At 32.0% G+C, this 26,377-nt stretch overlaps 2 protein-coding genes across 3 annotated transcripts in view; one reads left to right on the top strand and one right to left on the bottom strand.

The window, feature by feature from the left end:
• The window catches only part of LOC115876644 (elongation factor-like GTPase 1), a 90,754-nt gene that overhangs the window by 33,584 nt on the left and 30,793 nt on the right, over positions 1-26,377 (bottom strand). The gene's annotated exons all lie outside the window — the stretch shown is intronic.
• The window catches only part of LOC115876645, a 44,372-nt gene continuing 27,680 nt past the window's right edge, over positions 9,686-26,377 (top strand). The window contains exon 1 of the mRNA XM_030892497.1: positions 9,686-10,373. Within this exon, the coding sequence (XP_030748357.1) occupies positions 9,810-10,373 (564 nt within the window). The 5' untranslated portion in view covers positions 9,686-9,809. The remainder of the gene's footprint in view (positions 10,374-26,377) is intronic.

Genomic DNA, 26,377 nt, shown 5'->3' with positions numbered 1-26,377 from the left:
AGCACTTTTGTTTTTTTGCCAATAGACGGGCGAGAGATATGGAATGCTGTTAATGCGCTGAAAGATTCGCTTCATATGATATTTATGATATAAGTAGCAATATTTTGAAAAGCATTTCAAATGAAATTATCCAGCCTATGGTTCATCTTTTAACATTTGTGTTGAAAAGGGCAATTTTCCCAATCTTTTAAATTATCTAGAGTGGTTCCAATTTTCAAAAAGGAGACGAGGATTCAGTGTCGGACTATCGCCCCATATCGATTGTTCCTTGCTTTTTGGCAAAATATTTGAAAAATTATTATTAAGTTAGATTAATGGATTTTTCGAGAGAAACGATTTGCTCGACTTTTCACAGTTCGGCTTCCCGGAGGGGCGATCTGCGGTTCAGGCTGTTGGTAGTGTTGTGTCGGACATAGTCGAGGGCTTTGAAAAGGGAGAGCTGGTAAATCTAATGCTATGCGATCTCACTAAGGCGTTCGACTGTGTATCGCATGCGATCCTGATTGACAAGTTGTAGAGATATGGTGTTAGAGGTGTTGGACTGCAATTGCTTAAGTCATATCTCGACGGACGTAGACAGTGCGTGGACTTTGGCAATGCGGTTTCTGAAGTAGGTTTGATGGAGAGTGGTGTGCCACAGGGATCTGTACTGGGACCACTGCTCTTTATTATTTATATTAATGACCTTTTTAATTACCTTCTACCAAATAAGTGTCGAGCGTTTGCGGATGACAGTTCAATGTCTTGTAGAAATAAAAATATGGATCTGCTAGTGACTGAAAGCGAAAGGTTGATGAAACGTGCGGAGACTTGGTTCACACATAATTGCCTGAAACTGAATCGCGATAAAACGCAAAACATATTTTTTTCCTCCAGATGGTCTAAGGATTTAGAAATGAATAGTGCTAAACTATTGGGTATTACACTGGATAGTACACTCAGTTGGGTACCACATATTGAAAATCTTAAACGCAGACTTTCGTCGGTGGTATACTTGATGCGTAAACTTAAAGCGTTAATCTGCCAGGAGTCTTTGTTGAATTCGTACTATGCCACAGACTATGCCTTGTTTCATTCCCATATGTCCTATGGAGTGGCTTTGTGGGGGAACTCGACAAATTCTATTGAAATATTTCGGTTGCAAAAAAGGGTAATTATTAGAATATTATGTGGTGTTGGCTATCGAGATACATGTAAGCCCCACTTTATTAGACTGAATATACTTACACTGCCTGCTCTGTATATATTAAATCAACTTTTGGAAGTACATAAAACTAAATCTTATCTGACAGTTAACTCTGACTGTCATAATTATGGACAAGATCTGCCAATCTAATACGAACCAATTTCTATAGACTGGATAAATCAGCTAGAAACTCTCTACGCATTGATTTATACAACCGTCTTCCAATGGAATTAAAAACTCTATGTTTTAATAAATTTAAATATCAGCTTAAGACATTTTTAGGGAAATCTGGAATTTATAGCGTGGATGAGTTTATAGAGCAGGTAGATGGGAACTTAGAGATGGGATTTAATTTGATTTATTTGTACAAAGATTCTTAAATTGTTTTTTGTCTTGTATGTATTTAATGTAACACAATTTGCCTCCGTGTATTGTTTTTTTTCTAACTTTTAGTATTTTTATGAATTCTTATCTGTTTGTTATTTACTCTGACCTGCTACAATTATACATTGTATAAATACGTAGTCAATAAAGATTTATTTATTTATTATTATTTATTTATTTATATATTATAACCTTCTTTTCTTTTATCAATTTTTCACAATCCAATAAATCCCTACGACGCGACGCTTGAGTAAATCCCCATTTAGAGCATATTAAGCTCCCCTACTATTAAGCAACTGGTCTAAGCACTAAATAGGAAAGAAAAAATATTCTTGTTATAACATCCATTATGCAATGTTTCCTATATCGACAAATTTGATTGTAGGTCTTCAACGGATATTAAAACTAGATCAGACATCTTTTCTCTCAAGAATATCCGTTGATTTTTAAAGAACGGTAGATTCGTTGACTAATGTTTTATTTAACTATTTCCCCATCCTACAGTTTTTTCGGGATCGTACTAATAAACATAGGGTCTCCTTATACCGGATTTACTTGGACTTGTCCAGATTTTTAAGGTGGCCGGGCTGATCCGGCCAAATTTGACAAATTGTCCGGGAAAAAATTAACCGTAAAGCATCTTAACTTTTTAATAAATTAGAAAAATCAGGAAAAAATATTTTAACCGTTATGATATCAAATATCTACTAAACCGACATTGATATGGATTTCTTCTGTCTTTATTTTGTTATGATTACGTGGGCCTTATGAAAATGTGCCTTTCATTTTAATTCACAAGTAAATTGTACATTCTGACATTTTTTGAATGTCATCTGTCGAAATCTTCCCTGACTCATTGGACAAACATGCTAATTGTATATGCAACAGGTAAATTGGTTTGGAAATATCGGGTATACAGGGTCTTTCAAAAATCATGTGCCATTTTTCGTGGGAAAATTCCTCTCGTAAAAATAAGATTTATTTTTCTTATTAACATAGGTCCGATTCTGCTACAGGGGGTTAAAGATTTCATCTTTTTTTCTATTTATTACAATTTTGGTCCAAGTGCTTTTATTCAAATGAAATTTTAAGGGAAAAAGTTACTGTAAGTGCGACATATTTTAATGCTAAAAAAGTTACATATTCCCCAGCGGCGTGCATATGGGTTATCACTGGAACAGTTTTCTATAAAAATATGTGCGCCACTGACTTTTTTTCTCTTGTTAGCAAAGTTGTGTAGACCGCTACGTAGAAGTTGGGGTGTTAAAACTTTTAAAAAATAGGCCTTTTGTAATTATCTTAAATACCATTATTTTTGGGGAAATTTGCTGTAGGTAGCACTGTACGACAGTGTTATAAATTTTAATAACATTTAGTAATAAATTATATATATATATATATATATATATATATATATATATATATATATATATATATATATATATATATATATATATATATATATATATATATATATATATATATATATATATATATATATATATATATATATATATATATATAAAGCAGGGGGTCCTACAGCTTCTGCCGCATCCCGCATTTCGACCTCCATATTGCTCGATTTTGCCATTCTTCCTGGTTAATAGCTCTGTCTCTCATATACTGGTCTACTCCATCTAACCACGTAGTTGTAGGTCTTCCTCTTTTCCTTCTGCTTTGGGGACGATACTCCATTGCCCTTTTTGGTCATCTTTCCTCTCCCATTCTTTTTACGTGCCCATACCATAGTAGCTGTCTCGATTCGATGTTGTCGGTGCTGGTATATATTCGCCTTGTTCTTTGCCTGATCTCCTCATTTCTAATGTGTGCCATCCTTGATATGCGACATACTCTTCTGAGAAAGTCCATCTCCACTGACTCGACCATCCTTCTTTCTTTTGCTGTAAATTGCCAGCATTCGGCACCGTATGTTAAAATTGGATCTACGATTGCTTTGTAAATCCTTATCTTTGTTTGGATGGATGTTTTATTTGACCACAGGAGAGGGTTTAAAAGACCGATTACTTTCTTACCTTGTTGAACTCTACTATGTATATCTTTCTTGGAGTTCTCTTCTTCAGATATAATACTTCCTAAATATTTATATTCGCTACATCTTTTAATTTCATGTATGTGTAGTTTAGGATCTTCAGTTTGTTCTTCTCCTACTTTCAGGTATTCGGTTTTTGTGAGGTTGATATTGAGTCCCCATCTGTCGTATTCTTCATCAAGTTTCCTCAACATATAGTCGGCATCCTCCTCACAACCTGCAACAATAACTTGGTCGTCTGCAAAGAACAAGGTCGATAGACAGTGGTTGTCAATCTCTATTCCCATAGCTCTACTCTTCCTTCTCCAGTTTTTCAATGCCTCCTGTATATATATTTTAAATAAGGTAGGTGATAAACTGCACCCCTGTCTAAGTCCTTTAGATGTCAGGAAGGATTCCGATAGGAACTTCCCCTGTCTGATCATACTTTTTGAATTTTTGTACATATTCCAGATTGCATTAATATATGTTTTACTCACATTTGCCTCAACCAAGATTTCAAATAATTTCTTCAAAGGCACCGTGTCATAGGCTTTCTCTAAATCTATAAATACCAGATGCGTGTCCAAATTTGAGCTCTCCTTTTTCAATTATTTGTTGTAACACAAATATGTTGTCTGTACAAGAACGCCCAGCGCGGAAACCACCTTGTTCTTCTATTTCTTTAAAGCTCTCTTCTACTCTCTCTTTTAATATCCTGCCATACAACCTTCCCATTGAGCTTGTCAAACTAATGCTTCTGTAGTTGCTACATCTTTTTTTGTCTCCTTTCTTAAAGATAGAGCCGATTTTGTTAATTAAGTGTTCTTAATAAAATTGCGTTTATCTCATCGAGAAGATTGAAATGTTGATTTGATGATTGAGGACAAAATATCATGATACAACTTTTAATTGGTATTAAATAGCTTACACAATTTTCCTAATAAAAGGAAAAAAAGTCAGTAGCGTACATGTTTTTTAGAAAAATATTCCAGTGAAAACCTATATGCACGTCCCTGGTGAATTTGTCGACACTTTTTTAGCATTAAAATATGTAGCACTGATAGCAACTTTTGCTCTCCAAACTTCATTCGAATCGCTAAAAGCATTTGGAAGAAAATTAAAATAAATTGAAAAACATGAAGACCGTCCGGTGAAGGCTCCGGTAGAAGAAATGAGGACTCCGGTAGCTATATGAAACAAAGCAGAAGAATCTTCTCCCGACAGCTGGAAGATATTTTTGAAACACCCTGTATAACGTACACTATGACATGAGTAGTAATTAATGAAATCCTCAAGGATTTCTCTCATCTATTAAAACGGGATAATCCAATTCTGATACCATTTATAACGTATGCAGTACAAATCTTAAGACAATAGCTACTGAATATAGATATCTTCTAGTACAAAAACAAAAGAGTATTATACTTCCAAGGAGTCGGAGAAGAATATCGTCAGTCGTCATCCAAACAATGACAGAGAAAACAATTTGTCTCTCACTATCATATTCTCTCATACAAACTTTACATATCTAAATGAAATCATAATTTATTTTTTAACGTAGTCTGGATTTTGTCCAGATTTCAGAACTCACTTGCCTGGAATTTCCACAACTATGGAAGCAATAATCAAAAATAAAAACCCCTAAGCGTTCTTGAACTATCTGAACTCGAGACACTTTTTGCCAATTTAAAAGAAATTATTTTACCATATTCTATAAATAAAACGTATATGGAAAAAAAGTAAAGTAATCTAGATTCTGATAGAAATTTTAATAGCGCTATTACTATATCCTGTACGCTATAATATCAGAAGTTAATATAATCTATGTAATGATAAAATTATTTACTTAATATAGTATTAAGTACCAAGAAAAGCACCTCTTACTTTTCAACGAGAAACATCAAATAAATAGCCTAGTAACCTAAATTTGATAAACGGCCTTAATGTAGAAAAATGCCAACACCTATTTAACATGCTCTTGTTTTTGTCTGATTACTTTAACCATGATGTCAACCAAAAAAAAAGATTTTTCAAAAATCCTACCCATATTACTTTTTGGTTCCGTTAAACTTAACAGTATTAGGTATATCCTATGGATTATATAATAGCTTCCACTTCTAATTAAGTAAGCATTAATAATAGTTTCCTGACTGAAAATACGAATTAATTTATTTAAGAAGATATTTTATCACTTTGAGAAACTTTCCCATTCGTAAAGTATAAAAATAAAAAAATTACCTTTTTAAGAAACAAAAAAATGTAATAAAAAGAGCTGTCAAATGGGCTTACCCGCGTAAAACTTTTACTAGGTTACCTTTGCAGTCGCATGAAAGTAATACCTCTATCATTATAGAATGTATCGTATAATTAGAAACTAAACAGGAAGAAAATCTAAAATAAACAAAATTTGATCAACTGAGCTACTTAAAATGAGCTAGATTCTTGTTCAAGGTCGAATGGTTCTGACAAGAATTAAATTAAGCCTGATAAATACTTCCAGTCAGATCTATCTGTTATTAAAACCAATCAATAACTATGAAAAGGAAACAGACTATCTAATTGAATTAAAAATATATAAATTGTTAGAGCGTCAGCTCTTTTTTAATTTTAAATCGGTTATAAACACATTTAAAACATTCTCAAGACTTCAAGACGATGCACTTTTTTATAATCATATAATCCTAGTTCCGTCATAGAAAAATATTAAACATCTGCTGCAACGGTATATTAGCACTATAACCAAATTAACAAATACATGTTTACGTCTGACTAAAGTAATATGCAGTAACATATTGAAGCATGGTGTAATTTTCTTTTAAATTATCCTGTTGGCACAGAAACTTCCATTTAATATCGCATGTTACATATACTACAAAAAACTAGGCTTTCAAGAATAGTTTCCCCTAAAAGTATTTTTTTTAAAGTATTTATTTTCATGGTAAAATACTTTTTCCTACGGTGGTGAACAGTTCGATCAAACAGAATTAAGAATCCTGTATAATATCTTTTAAAAGTTCCAAATACGCTGAAATAGTACAAAAAATACTTTACATTCATATTCATAATTTACTTCAAAACCATTTATTACTAGGGTTTCCATATGTCCGGATTTACCCGGACATGTCCGTGATGGTTTGGCCGAAATTTTAAAAAATGTCCGGAAAATCTAAACGTAAAAACACTTTGTAGAATATTTCAATCCTTACGATGTCACATATCTATTAAACCAGCATTGTTCGAAAGTAATCATATTTATCTGATTAATATTTTCGTTTTCGGGGCACTCGTGAATGTGAATTGTAAATTCGTTTGTCTTCATTTTGTTGTGATTACGTATACCATAGGAAAAATACTTTATTTTCAGGTAGTTTTCAATACTTTTCTATATATTTAGTCATAAAAATGAACCATTTGAGCCAAGGCATGAATGTTAATAAAAATAACTAATATTGACTAATACTATTTTTGCAGTAAATAAGAAAATTTATGTACGAAACGTTATATCTGAGATAACAGTTGGTTAGCTTTAATAAGCTGGAAGAAAAGAACCATATTAATAACAGTTAATTGCCCACAATGCCTTCCATTAGTGATAACAATGTCTCTATCTTATTTCTCTCATTCGAGGCTCACTTTGTTTCAACATATGGCGAAATATGCCTCGGCTGGGTAATTTACTGGCAGTTGCGAGCGCCTATTGATGATCTGCGGTGCATGGAAAACCTAAATTTCATCATCGGATAGTAGAATTCTAGAGCGCACAGATTAGAGAAAATAAACACATAAATTAACTTGGGATTTTTACAAACTCTATGGGCTTGCGTGTCTTCTTTCGAATACTATATAATTACGAGCGATCTTTCTAGACTTGTTCCATACCAGCACAAATCCTGTTCAATGGATGCATATAGCATTTTATTTTGAAAAAACTATAAAGCGAGTTTTCGCGTTCATCAAGTTGCATAGTTAATCTAGATATCTTAATCTGGCAAAATTAGTTTATTTGCAAGGCAGACAATAAGTTCAGAATATTTTTCTTTCAAAGATTTTTATAAAAAAATAGATTTTTTTGATTTTAATTATTTTTCTTTTAAATTTTAATCGTATTTTTTTTTATTTTAAATAATTTTCTATTTAAATCGGATTTCCAGCTAATTAACGACTTATTTCCAGTTAAAGTCTTATCCTAAATGGCTAAATCTTCGTAACTATGCCCGATATTGGTAATATTAAAATCTTTACGGCATCTATCGTTTTTCTTGTAGATGTTTTTCGACATCAGTCACCGATATATTTTATCCTGTAAACTTTGACGATGCCCCTATTTGCCCTATGCGGTAGAAATTTGGAAAAAACTAGAAGAAAAATTGGAGAAGGCAGAAGTTTGACCAACATACAGCTTTTTCAAAAGATATAAAACAGCCTTGATACCAGCCTGTTTTTTGACATTGATTGTAGATCCTTGAAAATAAAAATAAAACCTAACATCAAGAGAAACTAGTTCTGCACTAGAGTTTGCGAATTAAATATATTGGAATACCGGATTTCTGCCATTTCACGATTTCAAAAAATACTATTCATTAGAAGTCTTAATGAATTCACACAAAATTACTTCAAAAATCGGTCCAATATTTTTAATAGAAGAATAAATATTAACTAGGTATGTGTCATATCTTTTACAATTAGCATATAAAATAATAATTTGATTTAAATTACGATTTAAATCTTATTTAGATCATCTTGATTTAATAAATCTTTGCACCCTGATTATTAGAAATATGAAATTATTAGTAATATTAAATAACCTATTTTTATGTCCTATTTAATATCCTAGTTTCTTTGACAAAAAACGAAATTTCCCGAAAAAAAATATTGTTGAATTAATTTTTTTACTGGGCATTTCGGACATATGGAAACCTTATGGCTAGGCGCTGATTTTTATATATGAAGCTGCGCACATATACAATCGAATAGTCGGCCAATCGGCTGCATAAGGAAATGATTTTGTCACTACTGCAACTAAATAATCGGCCGACCTGAAAATAGATTTCAGCGCCTAACCTAATAGGTGTACAGGACACATTAATAATGTATAATGTGAGTTAAATATAATTAAAAAAAAACGTTTCCTCTTGCGTAATTATACAGGTCTTCAGACTGCAGAATAATCTCCGGTAATGAATGAAGTGACGTGTGTTGTATAACCCTTTATAAAACATCGTTTTAATACTTCAATAAATGTAAATCTATTTTTTTAGATCTCATATTACTTTATTTCGGAAGTTCTATGAAATTTTAATTAATAATTTCCTTTGGGTTAGTTACTAAATTTTTATTTATGGAACTTCAATTAGGATACAGTTTATTATAAAATAAATATAAAAAAAATATTAGAAAAAGTTAAACGGTAAAGGAAGAAATGGTACCTGCTATACCAAAAGGACTAACAATAAGAAAGCCATTAAACAAAGAGTAACCATTATACCAAAACCTTAGAAATCAATAAGAACAAATGTGAGAAAATAATGCAGAAAGAAACAGATACCTATAGTTACAAGAAATAAAAACAGTTTTTCAAAATATTGAGGGTTATAGTGGTTAAGTTATTGTTGTGAAAAAATCAGATATTTTATATTTTTATATTTATAGTTAGGGGGGGGGGGTAGTATAAGAAGTTAATTGTCCTTGGTCCTAAGACAGTGGCGCATTAAATTTTTTCTGTGGAAAAAATAAATTTAGATTGGTCTGGATTGTCTATTTTGATTAATACTACTAATTTTTCTTTTGTGAAATTTTTAAATCTTCTTTATAAATTCCTGGAAGGGGTATTTATTCCCTGAGATACTCCCATTACCACTCCTGTATATGTGCCCTTATTCCCTGTCCTAAGACATATTATAGTTTTTTAATAAGTTATTAATGATGGATACCGAAGATCGGATTAAATTTGACAAAAAATCTAAGTACCGGATGAGATGCGATTGGTGGTTCCGAGTACGGTACCATTTGATAGGAAGTAGGTTAGCTAAGCTGTGCGGCAGCCGTTCGCGTACTCAACTTACACAGTGCATAAAGCTCTTGCGGCACAGACGTTCTTCAGCCTTCGATAGTAGCAGCGGCTCTAGCTCTCAAGGACGCTCGCGAATAAAACGAAGTTGGCCAGGCCGGTCCGCGACATTATACCACCCTTAGCACAGAGCAAAGAAAATGCGCGTCCTGATCGTTCTGAGTTTGTTGTGCGCGGTCCAGCCCCAGCATGTCCAGTCCCAGTCGAAATTCTGGGACTATTCTCAGCGGTTCCTGTCGAACTTTTTCCGACACGGAAAGAACGTCGCAGCGACCGGTACGACCACCGAGTCGGTCACGTACATATCCACAACTGCTCCCAGTACTACCCCGGTTCGACAGACACCGGAACCGTCCACTAAACCCACCACGACAACCCTTCAACCCAAAGAAACCTCGACGGTATTTGTCAGTAACAAGACTTTAGCTTCTCAAACCACCCTCACTACAATTGTGACGACAACTATTTCGTCAACGTCTGTTTCCGATTTGGAATTAGGGAAAAATAATTTCTCCACTTTGACCAGCACAATAGCGGGTCTCAGTACGATCGAAAGCAGTACTGGAAGCACGATTATTGACTCGACCACCCCTGATTTCATTGCAACCACTGGCGAACCAAGAGAAAATCCAAACTCGCATGAGTTCTACTTGTCAACAAGAAAAGAAAAACCTCTGATTAAACTTGCAGCAAACATTAGCCAGGTAAGTTAAAACTTCATCAATGAATAAATAATAAAGAGATTAATTAAAAATATATATCTTTTAGAGCTTAATAGTAAAATTAAGTTCAAATTGCCCTTTTTACGCAATTTTAAATTTTACAATTAAATATGCGTTGCAAAAACGAAATACATTACATCTGAAAATTGTAAAAAAAGCCGTATTGGGAAAATATATCGGAAAAAATGATATCTGTAAAATGTTATTTGATAAAGATGGGGTGATATTTTTGTTAAAGGACACGGCCATCTTAAGAAACTAGTACACAATATATGAGTCGTTCATTGTACAGATCGATTAACCCCAAAAAACAAAAAGTATTGCCGTCTCTCTCTCATCTAAAAGTATATAAAATTAATAAGAAAGAACAGCCAAAAATTAATCATCAGAAATGTTACAATTTTTATGTAACTGGTGGAGTTATTGGCAAGTGAAAAATATAAATATTCAGTGCTAAATTGTGATAAAAGAAACTGTGATTATTTTTTTATCAAAAAAAAACAAATTATTAGATATTTTTATTACAGATTTTTTTATAAATATGAATAATAATAATTCTATTATAATTAGTGATTAATTTTTCTGCAATTTTGCTGAAGATGCGATGCCTTCTTCATCATCATAATATTGATGATTATTCTTAATAATAATAAATTTGACTTTACAATTATTTGATTTGCGACAACTAGACTGTAAGCAGCTGCGAGTAACTATTTTTTTTACTTTTAGCCTAATAGGAGGGCACTAAAAAATCACTGTTATCATTAATTAATAATCACTGATTTTCATTAGAGCGCGGAGTTAATCAAAGTAGCCTCTGAAACAAATTATTTATTATTCAGTTGCCAAAAATAATTACTATTTAATTTTTATAAGTGGACTTAATCGATTTGAGCAGTGAACGGCCAAAATGTTAATCAAATACATAGCATTTTCCTTCAAAATCTACAGATATTAAAATGCAGAAAATCTAAAATGATGGGTATTCTCAGAAATAGGTTATATGCAGTTATGATTATTATACAAATAATATATAAATATATATTATTTGTATAATTATTTACTGGTATAATCTACTAAACAATAGGTTATTGTTCTTTCAATCTATTTCATTCATTTTCACGTATCGAGAAAAGCCTGACCTTTTTTATCTTAACATTAGCCACTTAAATTCAAGACAAAACTTAAACTGACTTTGTAAAAAAGAATCTTTATCAATATACGAAAAAAATAATGTTGGATGTTGCGGAAATGATACGTCTTCGCAACAAATCTAATTTAAATTCTATGCAAAGGGGATGTACAAGATAAATGTCGGAGTTAGATTCACCAGCTAATCACAGGAGTAATTAAATCAATACAAAAGAGCTAATTAAAAAGATAAGGGAATGGCGAATATTCAGATGCACGCTATAAATATGCAAAAGAATTATAAATAAAACATTTTTCCAACTTTCTGTTTTTATATTAATACCACAATTGAGTACGATTATTCTAAAAATAATCGATCTTTCCTTACTTAGTGGTCTTCGAAATAATTAAAATTGCTAAAGGAGTAACCTGTTCAAAACCAGATTTATATGTACCTCAATTTCTTTAAAAAAATCTTGTCTTATTATTTTTAGTAATAGCCATGTCAATTTGATGAAACATAAATCGATTTTTTAGCTGAACATTCATGTCCAATAATTAAAAAAAAACATGAGCTGTTTGTTTTTGTTAAATTACCTCTTAAATGCAACGATATCATTTATACAACTCTAAAGTTATTCCATCATATAAATCGTGGTTGCGTATACGCAATTGATAACTGGAAAGTCAACTTCTTACGAAAGCGTAGAGCTGCCATACCAACTTTGAAAAATTTTTTTTGCAAAATTTACGTTTTCTGTACATTTTTTGTGTAAATTTATAGAAAAAGTGCAAATTTTGCTAAAAATATTTTTCAATGTAGCCATGGCAGCTCTACGCTTTCGTAACTTCCAGGGCAGTTAATCCACAAATTGTTATTGTCATATCGTGTCTCGATTTTGATTCGTACTTTTTTTCTAATGAATATAGCAGCGGGCTTCCTGTACAGGGTGAGCCAACGATAAAGTTCATTATTTCATTTGCTTTGAATTATGAAAAAATGTTAAAGAGAAAAAATTTGGAAAAGGTTATAGGATACACAATTTAAAATTATTTTTTAATAGGTATAAGGTATACAGTTTTCTTGAAAAAAATGTATCGGATATAAAATAATTTAATGTTTTTTATAAAATACAACTTCATATTTTTAGATTCTGCGTTTAATATTATATACCTAACACTAGTAATTTAGTAAAACTATTTGTTTAAAAAAAATAGCTAGAAAATTGGCAATGACGCTATTGCAAAACCTTTCAGCTTTTGTTATTAAAATTATTATAAATGAACATTCAATATACATAAATGAAGGGTTATAAAATCCATCGGCAAAAATAATAATAGGTATATAACATTATATTATACCGGGTGCGTCTCAAAAGTGGCTCACCCTTACTTTTTTATTTTTTCAGATAAAAGAACGGGATTTGGTATGTTAGTATATGACATAAATTAGGATTGATTGACGTATTCAATTGTTTTCGGTCACTTCCTATTTCACCGGAAATGACTACAACTTTTGATTTTTAAATGGCACCCTCGATATTTTTTTAAATTATTCGATAGAAAATAACACTCAATCAAATGACATATCATATGCCAACTTTTGACATATTCGCTCAAAAACAAATTGTATTTTAAATTTCAATCTAGATTACAAATACTAATATTTAATCAAGGAGCCTTGGAAAAATAGATTTGATCGTCTAATGTTTTTAGTGTCTTGTCCTGACCGGTTAAAAGATGCCTAAATCGTATTTTTAATCATATCTCAATTTTTTCAAATGGAACGAGGGTGGCTCATTAGCTTATTTGGAAAAAGCATTTTTTTACGAATAATTTGATACCACACACTTGATATTTCGAGTCAAATTGTCGTTATGCACCGCATATTATAATTTCAAATAAACCATATGCGAAAATGTCAAAAGTTGACATATGGTATGTCATTCTATTCAGAGTGCCATTTTCTATCGAATAAAGTAAAAAAATACCGAGGGTGCTATTTAAAATCCAAAAGTTGTAGTAATTTCCGGTGAAACCGGAAGTGACCGAAAAGAATTGAATATGTCAATCAATCCTAATTTATGTCATATACAAACATACCAAATCTCGTTGTTTTATCTGAAAAAATAAAAAAGTTATAGAGGTGAGCCACTTTTGAGACGCACCCGGTATAGGATTAAAAAATATGGGGTTGCATTAAAAAACATGTTACATTCGTCACAGTTTTTGAAAGCACTCTGTATATTCAAAAATTAATTTTGAATCGTGTACCTTAACATTCGCCTAAAATTTTCTATTTAATATTTTATAGTAATCCGAAAAAACGAGATAATGAACTGTTATTATCGTTGACTTACCCTGTAGTTAACTATTTATCGCTTGCTAAGTTAATCCTCCGGGAAATGTAGGTTAGAATCGAAAATCTCGTGGTAAACAAATTCACCTGTCGCATATGATTGAAGTAGGTCTATGCAATAATTGCTGGTTGCGAGTAAAATTCAGTCTTATACAGTTAATTTCTAGAAAGGTGTCCGTATTTCGTATTTCTCATAACCGTGAGGCCTTATGCCATTCGTGACCTCTCCGAATCGAAAAATGAGCAACAACGAGTTAATATTAATCGGAAAAAAATCATCAGAAAACAGCTCCTCTACTTATTAGTACTAATACATTATTCATCTGTTGCATACAATCATTTCACTCGCTTAATTCTAAGTCGGCAAGGAGATACTTGTTAAGCGTCTACTTGTTGAGTATAATTCCTGTTTTAATTGCAACAATCTGCATTTTAGCAAAAAATAATCCTTATTAACTACATATAACACTGAAAGGCGTTACAATTAAATACGTCTGAGTTATAAAAAGGGTACGATGATCCAATCTAAACCACCTCATCAGTTCAGTGCTTTTTTAATTAAACAATAGGATAATTAATCAGCACTGGATTATTTCAAAGAAAGTAAAGTAGATTTTATAAATAAGAAAAAAACTACCAGTCCTAGCACTTCCAGCAGAAGCGAACACCTCGACTTTGTAAATTTCAGAATTTAAATCGCGTCTGAAATATTTAAATACATGTTCGCAACATTCACGACATGTAAAATAATCCACACTAAACTATCTTCATGTTTATAATAAATTGTTATAGACAACGTTTAGGAATTCGTATATCATTTAAATAGATATCTTGAAACTAGTAAGATAAAACAGTCTGTTTTATTCAAAATTTAAGACAAAATAGGCAACTGTGAAGGTAAACGAACTGAGCTATTTCAGAAACTTAGCGAAGAATAGTGAAGGGTTTTTTGTAAAGTGAAGTCTCATCTAAGCTAGAGTAATTTTGCAAATTACGGGTTACCATTTCATTATGAGTGACGTATAACATAAAGGCTGATATTTTCCACATAGTTATCATCGTATTTTACTATGTTTTGCGTAAATACTATTCCTAAGCATTAAATATGATGAATATGGGCAGTGCCTCGCATTATCCTGTCAGCTATATTTAGAAACCGTTGTTTAGAATCGTAAAAACATCGACTCCAGACAATAAATCCCGATATATCGCATAAAAGTCAAAAGCAAACTCTATTATCCACTCAGATAAATCTGAACATATTACTGTAATTATTTTATTAATTAAACCAAATTCATTAGAGCGAAGATTTGTGTTATCTGATCATAAGTATTTTTCTTTCTTCTCAGCCATAACGTAACTTGATTCAATCAAGTGAAAAAGAGTGATTGGTCATCATCGTATGTTAATAAATCCAATACGGCTAAAATGGATACTTGGCTAGTTTTAAAACTAAGCGCTGGTATTTTGAAGGCGAGCATTGTTGCAAAATAGCGGGCAAATGCAAACTATCTGCAAAATCTAGTTAAAAGGATTTTGTATCAGTTTACAAAAATAGATGCTAGTTTAGATACTTATGAGAGAGTTTGCAAAATCTATTTCGGTTCTTGTTAATGCAGATCCTTAGGTTTCCAGTTTTTTAAGGAACTACTTATACAGGCTTACTTGTGCTACTACAGTGATGAAAAACAATATTGAATATCATAACAATATTGACAACAATTCAATTATTATATACAAACTAGCTGCAATAACTGGTTAATATTAAAACAATAATATAAAATCCCGGTACTAGCCAAAACGAATATACAGGGTGAGTGTTAAATAAGTGCAAATATTTTTAGGGGTAGTATATTTGAACCCCATATAAGGTTTTTTCGCGAAAAAAGATATTTGAAAAATTGATTTTTTTGAAAAAAAAAATTGGAATTTTGTTTAATTTTTAGTTAAAAACATAATTTCTTGATAATAAGGCAACATAGGTAGTAGATTAAATTTGTAAGAAAGAAAACCCAGAAAAAAATCCAGGTTTCTCAAAATTTAAGCAAAAAATATATATTTATTAAGTTTCAAAGTAGAATAACTCGGTTATTCTAAATTTATTTGAAAAACGGTAAAGAGAAAATATGTTTCTTTTATCGAGATCTACCAGCTATAAAAATGATTTTCGCTTTTTTAAGACTCACCCTGTATAGTTGACAAAATAACCAACCAGTTTGTAAACTAGTTCTGCTTAACCACTATTTCGCAAAAATAGACCGATTCTTTCAAAATACCAGTACTTTTGGTTACTTTGTAAAATAGCTGGTTAGTGTTATAACTAGCCAAATATCCATTTTAACACACCAACACTTAGAAAATATAAAACAGTTAGAAACAAAGCTCAAAAAATCAATGAATAAAATTATTTATTTCCCATACATCCAATGAAAATTTTGAAAGTCAGTAACAGTTAAAAAACAACTATTGTTTATTTACTACCACTCCACGTCGCCGTACTACTAGAATGTATTTTCCCTAACAAATTCATTGATTTACTATTCAAATTATGAGCACTTAAAAGATCTGTGTGATTAACAAACACAAAGGACTTGCCTACTCTCTCAAAGATGTTATTCAAATGAAGTAGACCGAAAAAATGAAGAAATTTATTCATAATAGTTTTAGTTCCGAGCCTAAATAAACCTCATACGAATCAAAAAAGGATTATTCAAAATACAGTACAGATAAATCAACACAAAGATATAATTACTTAGTTTATTTTTTAGATGAAGTATATTTTTAACTGAAATAATAAGTTTTTGATAGAAAATGGCAAAGGTTATAAGAAAAATACAATAATATACAATGGAATTAATCCAGTAGCGCATGGCGCCGTGTGGTTCAATACTTGGGGGTGTACAACCTTAGAAAAAACTAGTCACTCAAGCAGGCCCAAAAAAGACTCTTTTTGGTCATAAAATATTGGGCATACATACATTTTGGGAATTAAATTTAGAAGTTGACGTGCACATATGCGTATAATATTTTATTACAGAAAAAATAAAAATAACATTGAAAAATATATTTTTGTTTTCTATGTAAAAAATACCGTTAGAGTTTTTTCTATTACATATTGCTTGACGTGTCATCTGCCAATATTACAAAAAGGAAATTAAATCTCTCTCTCTCTCTCTCTCTCTCTAATCATCTAATAAATAGATATTCTTGCTAACTACAGCCGTTAGAGGAATAAACCCGTGACAAATCGATTGAGTACCTTTAATTTGGTACTTTTTTCGATCTTTTGCTTATACATTTACGCTCACAATTATTTGATAAAACAGTAATTTGATTAAGGCCGATGTCATCCTAGTTTTTCTATCGAAAAATGACATTCCCATGGTTGGCTGTATCGAAAGACAAAAATACGGGGTCAAACTGAAGAATAACAGTATTCCGATTGGTTTTACTATTGTGGTTTTATCGCTTTGAAAATATTGGATGAAGACTTGACCGCAAATCTCGACCATTTCATACCTTTTTATTTCTATAACGAGACTTTCTATAAATTAAATTGACACAGTATTTCATTAAATTTGTGAACCCCTTAGCTACGAACACCGAACAACCGTTCAAGAACAATACAAACCAAACAATGGCATTCATCAGATATTAGTTGATTTTAAACGGAAAAATATTGAAATTTCTTCCATTGTAACAGCAAAATCAGATTAAATGTTTAAAACGATTTTTTTATTTAAGAAAAAACACCTCAATTATTCAATTTAAGGCATTGTTTTATTTGCTAGAGAAAGTGTCTTAGTATCATCATCGCAAGTATTTTCACAGAATTACCATACAATTTAAATGTTTTTTGTACGTCAAAGGTTTTCTCGTACTAAACTAACTCATTTACTTTGGAACTGATTTGCAACAATTAAAGCCATTCCTTTCCCATCGTAACACAAATATTTCAGAGAGAAAAACGAAATCAACTCTAACGGTACTACAAAAATAATTAGATGGCCCAAATGCACCTAGAGATACAATCAATTTGTCTTTGATATCAAAGAAAATAGACCGCGACATTTAATCATGATTCGAAAAATAAATAACTTTCATTTAATCACACAAAGATTAATCTAATAATAAAATAAAGTCAAAATATTCAGCAAGTTCACACGTATGAGGTGTTGGAAAAAAATTATATAATTAAATTTAACAAGACTATTCAAGTATTCTTCGTTAATTTCTCTTGTATTATTATACAGAATAAGAGCGCCTAATGAAAAAATAATATATAATTACTGATATGCGATTTTTATTAAAAAAACCGTTATTCCCAAGAAATAATGTATTTTAAATATGTATATAAATATATATTTGAAATATAGCGGCATTAAACAAGTTATAACCTCCAAATATAAAAAAAAAATCACAAGCAAGGAATTTATTACAGAGCTTCATACAAAATTATAGTCCTTGTAGGGGAATAAAGATACTAAAAAATAAAAGAAGAATCAATTAAAATATCGAACAAAAAGGATTAGAGGCTTAATCAATTAAACAACTGTTGGCAAACTCAGGTATTACTCATTAATTTTTATCTAATTATGAGCGAATTTTCTGCATACTCGGGCATAAAATTTAAATAAAGTCGTTAATTGCTAAAACATATCGGCAGTAGTTAAATCTTTAAATAACCTTAAAGATCTTATCTTTATAACTTATATAAATATAAAATTCCTTCGACTTTAATACTTTCTTAATCAAATGTCGTTAAGTGGTTCATCTTTTAAAACTTCTTAATAAACACTTCTAACGTCGTTATGCTGGCTAGAAATTTATAACTTTCAAACTTGTTTCCATTGAAATTAGCTCAAACAAACAGGAAGCGAACGAAATACTTCAATTACTTTCAAAAAGACGTTAAAACAAACAGAAAAAGTTAAAACTATTAAAATTCTAGAACCAATATGGATATTGACTGAACGTAAACCACAAAATAGAAACCACCAAAGGCGTTTGCTGGATGTTTTGTACGAAGAACAACCGAAGTAGATAAACTCAGCTTTTCTAAGCGAAGAAAAACAAACCTAGCAATTTTTATAATATTCCAATCTACAGTGAGATTAAATCTGGGATAGCAGTTCGGTGTAATTTACTTTTTCATACTTTGTTACACTCAAGCGCTTTCATTACTGATTTTTTCCTATGGTACCATCTGGGCGCTTTAGTTTTTCAATCTTTTCGAGGCCAATGGGCTTTAAGACAAAGGCAAAGTATTCACAGATTATAAACAGAGGCGTAGAACTCATTTAAAAATTACTCAGATAAAATTAATATATTTATAGAGACGTTAGCACCAGAAATCGTCCAGTAAAATCAATGCAAACGTGATTTCCTTTAGCAAACAAAACATGCAATTATAATAAAATGATCAACTGCCAATAGCAATAATTTTCTGGCGAGGTTTAATATTACTTTTGGCCTGCTAGCTGCTTTTATGTAGTACCTATAGCACCGATGCAAATAATAAAAGGCGAAGGAACTGTATATTCGAATCAATCAAATCATTTCATTTTCTTCCATTATTGTACGTTGCCATTATTACTAAGGCTAGTACGACTCTACTAGCTGAATCATGAACAAAATGAGATAAGGAATATATACGCGAATCTCTGGTTTCCTTTAAAGTATTTTCTAAATCAACGGATTTATCTTGTTCGAATCTTTTCCTGTTATGTTATTGTATGTTCCTCTTCCTACAGATGTTACCTTCTTAAGAGATAGATTAAATATAGTACCAACGGAGTGCAGAAACCACTTTAATGTAGATCAAATAATTAAAAAAAAAAGTACTAACAATGGGGTTATGAAAATGAATGTGACAAATTTTATATTGGTGAAACATCTAGACCATTAAATATTCGAATTAAAGAACATAAAGATTATTTAAAAAAAGGTTTTCACAAATCTAAGGGTTCTTTATTTTCGCAGTGTTTAGATTTAGTAGATTTTACCAACGCAAAAAGCAAAAATTATGATGGAAGAACCGAAAGCCTCTAAAAGAAAAATAAAAGAGGCTTTGTAATCCAATCTAATATAAATAAATGTACACTTATATTAATGAGATACTGAGGCATCTGTCTGTAGAGGTTAGTAATGTATGGCCATCGCTTCTTTGATTTTAATAAACTTAAGTAAAAATTAAAAAGAAACTAAAAATCATATATATACAGAAAGTTTCATTCTGGAATTCAATGAAAATGAATGTCACCTGTTTATAATAGACGTATCAGCTAAAACTGTAAGTGTTCTTGAATAGTTATATTTAGATATTTTAGGAAAACATGTTTTATTAGTAATATACCTCTGATAAATTGGTCCTCCGGATCAACGCCCCCCCAGTGGTGTTTACAAAAAATAACTTTTTTATTTTGTAGATTTTCTTCTAGTGGCAAAAACCCAGAATTTTTTCAAGAAATGGGGTTATTATATAACATTTTCTGTATAATTTTAGTAATCCATGACAATTCTTTTTAGTTACACTTTCTCCTATTGTTGTATGTATTAATAAATTCCCGAAAAAAAACACAAAATATCTTAATTATATATCTTAACGCGTATATCCGATTAACAAACATAAATTGTCCTACATAATCTGTATATGGGTATTAAGTTAACACGACATTAAACACCTAAGTTAATATTGATACTGAATTGAAACCCAATCAGGTAATTTCTTGTGGGTTGGTAAGTGTTCCTAATAAGTCTTTATGGGAATGATCGGCGTAGTGTATAAATCGCAAATGTATTCACGGTAAACGGCCGTTCTAATGATAAACGCATATCTTAAAGCAGATGTGTATATACAATACATTAAGTAATTGAACACTTCCTGAATGTCATAGAGAGAAACTGTGTCACATAATCAAGATCATAAAAACCGCAGATATTTCCACATCGGTGACTAAATAGATCTTAGCACACTAACAACATTTTCTCGGTTTTAAATAATTGCTTTGTTTTTACTTTTCACTAACAACCAGTTCGCATTTCTTCGGTCAAATAATATTTACTTTAAAATACGATTTATAAGAAATAAAAATTGTCCTATTGTATAATTAGTTGTTAAACAAGCAATATTTTCTGGAGTATGAGCAAAGTTTATTCAAAATCCTCGAGTTACTACAGGTACTTTTAAAATATGTAAAACAAACATAATTATGCCCTCGCATGAGCCACGAGTAGGAAGTAAAATCAAAGAGATGACAGACAAGTTCCGCAAGTTCAATATTTGAACGTTTAAAGACATCGGACAAAACAGTTAGATTCATTTTTGTCAGTTTGTCCATTTAACTTTCAAATTCATATCAAACAAAACAGATTTTCAACGGAACGAATAATAAAGCAAACATTAGGATTCTATATTATTTTATTTTATACTAGCGTGTACCAGCGACTTCGTTCGCGTCGAATTAATCAATCATCGAATTAACAATTTGGCGATATTATTATATAACTTGGTAATATTTGAGGGGTAGTTTCATCTCGTTGGAATTTGACTTTCGAAAAATCCGTTTGCCAAAAATAAGCTTTTTATGTCAAGCAGTTTAAGCAGTATCGTGGTTAAGAAATTACCCAACTTTTTGGAACACCCTGTATGATTTTTTTAAAAATTTTCAAAATATGTAAAAAAAAAATAAATTATGGTTGTCCAAGCGTTTTCCCGAAAGACTTACCGTTTTTTAAATAACAAATATGGTAATATTTGAGGGGCGTTTTCACCCTCTTGGAATTTAAGATTCGAGAAACCCCTCCTTATCGAACCTCTACACCCCACACTCAATCCGTTTACCAAAAATCAGCTTTAAACGTCAAGCAGTTTAAGCAGAAACGTGATTACTCAATGGTCATATTTTATGAAACACCCTGTATAAATTTTTAAAAAATCTCAAAATATGTAAAACAACAAAATAAAACATACGTGTTTGAGAGTTTTTCCGAAAAACTCACCGGTTTTCAAATAAAAAATATTCTAATATTTGAAGGGTGGTTTCACCCCCTTAGAATTCGAGTTTCGAAAAATCCCTTCTTATCGAACCTCTACACCCTAAAGTCAATCCGTTTTCCAAAATCAGCTTTTTACGTCAAGCGGTTTAAGTAGGATCGTGATTAATCAATGACCAGATTTTTCGAAACACCCTGTATACATATTTTAAAAATCTTAAAATATGTAAATAAACAAAATAAAATATACGTGTTTAAGCGTTTTTTCGGAAACTTGACCGTTTTTTAAATAAAAAATATTGTAATATTTGAGGGGTGGTTTCACCCCCTTGGAACTGGAATTTCGAAAAATCCCTTCTTATCGAACCTCTACACCCTAGAATCAACCTGTATGCCAAAATTGAACTTCTTACGTTGATTGGTTCGAGCAGGATCGTGATTAATCAGTGAGTCGGTCACTTAAGGATTTTATATATTAGTATAGATTATATTATAGGGAATGTCATCGATGTCCATTTCCAAACCAACTGGGCGCCGTTTTTTTCGATCATACAGTACAATATGCAAAGTGTACATTCTCTAATCGGAACAGGTCGTTACAATTATTTGTTCCTATTAAGATGTATTCGAGTTGGAGATATAAAAGAATTATAACCTAATGGTTCAAAAAATATTTGAGTCAGAGAATAATATGTATTTGGAGTTTTATTACAGTAAAATATTTCAAGTTAACGTCTCCTTTTTGCTGCTCGAGGAGGAGACTGTTATTTTTGTAAAATGGCAGAGTCCTCTCCGGACTGTCGACACTATAGCAAGCCGTTCAATTTCGATAGAACTATGTATAGAATTATGACTTCGACGGTGCGTAGTTTACGATTTAGCGATAATATCTATACAGGTCCCGTTAGTTTTATTATATCACGGAAACCGTCAATAATTTGAGCGAGCATCCTAGCCGGCGTTTTCCCTGCAAAAAGTAAATGAAAATAAAGTTTAGTTAGGATAATGAATGCGATTAGAGGCGATCGAGTTTTCAAACGGTGTGCAAGAAGGAAGTCGTTACACTAAGTCCTACTGTGTTGGAAGCACCTATTTAAAAGTCCCAGCTTTAACTGCATATTACGCCAACACTTGATTTATTTCAAGAAAACATCTCTCGGCGGATATATGCCCTTATTATCACAGAAAATTTATTCTTAATTATATTACACACCATATAAAAAGGATATAGGATTAATTATTAGAGATGAGCGAAACTGCGATTCTCCAATCGCAATTGAAACTTGCGATTTTTAACTCACTGCGACTGTAACCTGCGATTCTATTCAAAGTATCATTTTCTATCGAATAAAGTAAAAAAATACCGAGGGTGCCATTTAAAAATTAAAAATTGTAGTCATTTCCGGTAAAACAGGAACACTCTTGAGAAATACCCGGTATATTATGATCTTGGCCCTAGAAAAATAATACTTTCTCTAAAAATAAATACAATCAGAGAAAAATATCAATCGCAGTTTACTATAAAATGCTTCAATGGACAACAAAATTACATTCGCAACTAAATCGCAAATCGCAACTCCTAAAAATTCAAACTCGCAGATAGAATGTTATTACGGTTCTAGTTTACAAAATCACTATCGCAACAAAATCGCAAATCACAACTATTGTAATATTGGTTGCCTAAATTGAAACTAGCAAGTAGAAAAAAATCGCAGTCGCAGTTTCCTATGAGAGCTAATCGCAGGTTGCGATTGCAATTTTAAAATTGCAGCGATTGAATCGCGGTTTGCGATTTGTTGCTCATCTCTATTAATTATAGCCCAATAGCTTTAATTAAAAATTAACGAAGAACAAAAAATAGAGCCGAAAGTTTCAACGCAGTTACTTTCTATTTGACAAGTAAATGACAGAATTACAGTCTTGTCCATTAGGGGTATAAAAGGTAGAATGTACCTTGAGTTATAACGAGTTATAATTCATCATACCAGTCTCAGCGCTTTTACAGAGGTTAGTTCTCCATCTCCGCTATCAGTCGTACCACGAGAATTCCCATTTCAGAGTTACGGATGAAGTCTTCTAGGTTCCTTTAAGTTGATTTCCACTTGGGAAGCAGGACGGTTCTGGCCCAGTTTGTGGTGTGTTCGCTGCTTTTCTAGCTAGATCGTTTGCTTTTTCATTGCCTTTTATCCCTTGGCACCCTTGGTGGACGGGCACCCAAAGTAGGAGAACTATATTATCTTTGCCTAATTTGTTTAACTTCTCTAGACATTCTTTGACCAACTTCAAATTGATAGTTTCTGAGTTGATCGCTTTTATAATGCTGCTAGATTAGTAGAATAGATAGTAGCTATATTTTTTCCGCATCTTCCCATATATTTGATTCATTCATCATTGTCTTTCTGTTAATTAGTTGCAATAAATAACATTTTTTTTATAAAATCACTTATACACAAGTTGGAAGTAATTTAATTTTATACAAATCAGTTTAAAAACATATTTTGTCGAAAAATGCAAAGAGGATAAAAAATGCATGAAGAATGTATTTGTCAATTATGCGTCAAAAGTTCCGACTCTCACTTTTTTGATGAAGAAATCTAAAGTTATTGGGCTATTAGATGTGTTTTTAATAATTCTTTAGTATCCCCGGATATCGAAACGCCCTGTATAACGAGCAAAATACGAATAAATTCGAAATTGCAGCTGTGGTAAATGCATACTACCATTTTTAGTAGCCGATTACAAGCAATGGCGAGGTAAACACCATCATATTTGCGAGACGCTATTAAAAATTGTTCTCAGATTAAATTGTACGGTTTAAAAAGCCCTACTTTACTCAATGTAATTGGTCGGTGCCAGTCGTGGATCAGATAAAGATTCAAGCGCTAGATAAACTATATATTTAAGATTAAGAAAGGAAACAAAGAAATAGATAGGCAGCCGCCCAAAAAACAGGGCTGGGATGCTTCACTGAAACGTGACAAGATTTCGACGAAAAATTCGCGGCCCCAACCCTGATTTTAAGTCATTATTTCGCTTGAAAAGCGCGCGGCATATCTCATTTACCGCAGATTCCAAGTATTTTAATTCGATGTGCGATCGGGCCATGCATCTTCCTTCCATTCAAACGTACAAGAAATATTTTGTACGAAAAGAAAATAACGTTGCCGGCCGCAGACCTGCCCATGTGAAAATAGCCACGGCAAAGTTCACGCCATTATTGTACGATGCTGGAGAAATAGGCACAAAGATAATGTTAGACATGCATTTAACAATTATATTAATGACGCGCAAAATTTTCTATAGATAAAAAATTACGACCAATATTCCTTTATACTATAGACTCACGTTGTGTTAGAAACCTTGAAACGTTATAGTAGGGGAGCACAACAGGGAGTTTTGGGATTTACTCAAGAGCAGAAGAATAATATAAGGGGAGAAACCTTGCAACCTGTTAAGCACTCTCACCATACATGAACCTTTTACACATGGTCGTAGGGCGTTTGCACATTGTGTAGGGCAGCCTGACATGCAATCTGACGATTTAAGCGTCAGACAAAAAAACGGGGAGTTTCAAAGTTGGCAAAAAAATCACATAATCTGGCGATCTTTACAAGCTGAAGTAGCTAATATCATCAATAAAGTGTGATGCTAGAGAACTATATATTTCCAAAAAATCTGCTATGAGTTTTGGCCCCATCCAGTTTTTGAATAGGAGCTTTAGAATAGAGTTTTTGAATAGGAACTTACCCCTTCGTACGGCTATCCCCACCATGCAAACCGGCAGATTAATATCCCTCTATTATCAGACACACAGGGGGCACAGGCGCTATTAATACCTGAAACGTCCAAGTATTTCTTCGTGACTGTTTGCACAACACTCGAGTAAATCCTCATTGGAGCTCCCCTACTTTTTAATCTGGGTTGTAGAACTTCTACTAATTTTAAAAGGAACTTGTGAAAACCATTTAACATAAGAATATATACCTAATTTGCTTCGTAAGAATAGAGAATTGCATAACATCTTAATTATTTATTTCATACATTTTCACAGTCTTATGCTGGAACAAGTGTCTTTTAGTTTTGACCATTTGAAATGATTTCCGTGGTGCAAAGTGTACAGCGAGCCGACTACTGCGAGAATGCGGAACTGGCACTTTAAACGAAGTCGCTAATAAATTTAGAATATGAAAGATAAATGATCGCATCAAAGATAGGAGCGGAAAAAATGGAAAATAACAGTGAAGTAGTAAACGATTATATATTCACCCCTATCGGGCAACGGAAAAATACGACTAAAATGCAGCGCGACAGACAGGAATTTATGTGGAAATGTTATAATTTAAGAATAGTAAACGCGCATTTAAAGAGAAGCTAAAGTCGGAAATTATTCAGGAACGCGGAAATGATTTATACGCAAAACGTCTACACACGCCTTACATACGAAAACTTCAGTTTCCTGCACTTATATTTCAGATTTCCGATAATTTCAGTGCCGGGGAAC

This window comes from Sitophilus oryzae, unplaced genomic scaffold, assembly GCF_002938485.1.
Source record: "Sitophilus oryzae breed Bouriz unplaced genomic scaffold, Soryzae_2.0 scaffold_1440_pilon_pilon, whole genome shotgun sequence".
In the NCBI taxonomy this organism is placed as follows: Eukaryota; Metazoa; Arthropoda; class Insecta; order Coleoptera; family Curculionidae; genus Sitophilus; species Sitophilus oryzae.
The sequence above is the reverse complement of the archived record's forward strand: the minus strand, read 5'-3'. Positions and strand labels throughout refer to the sequence as shown.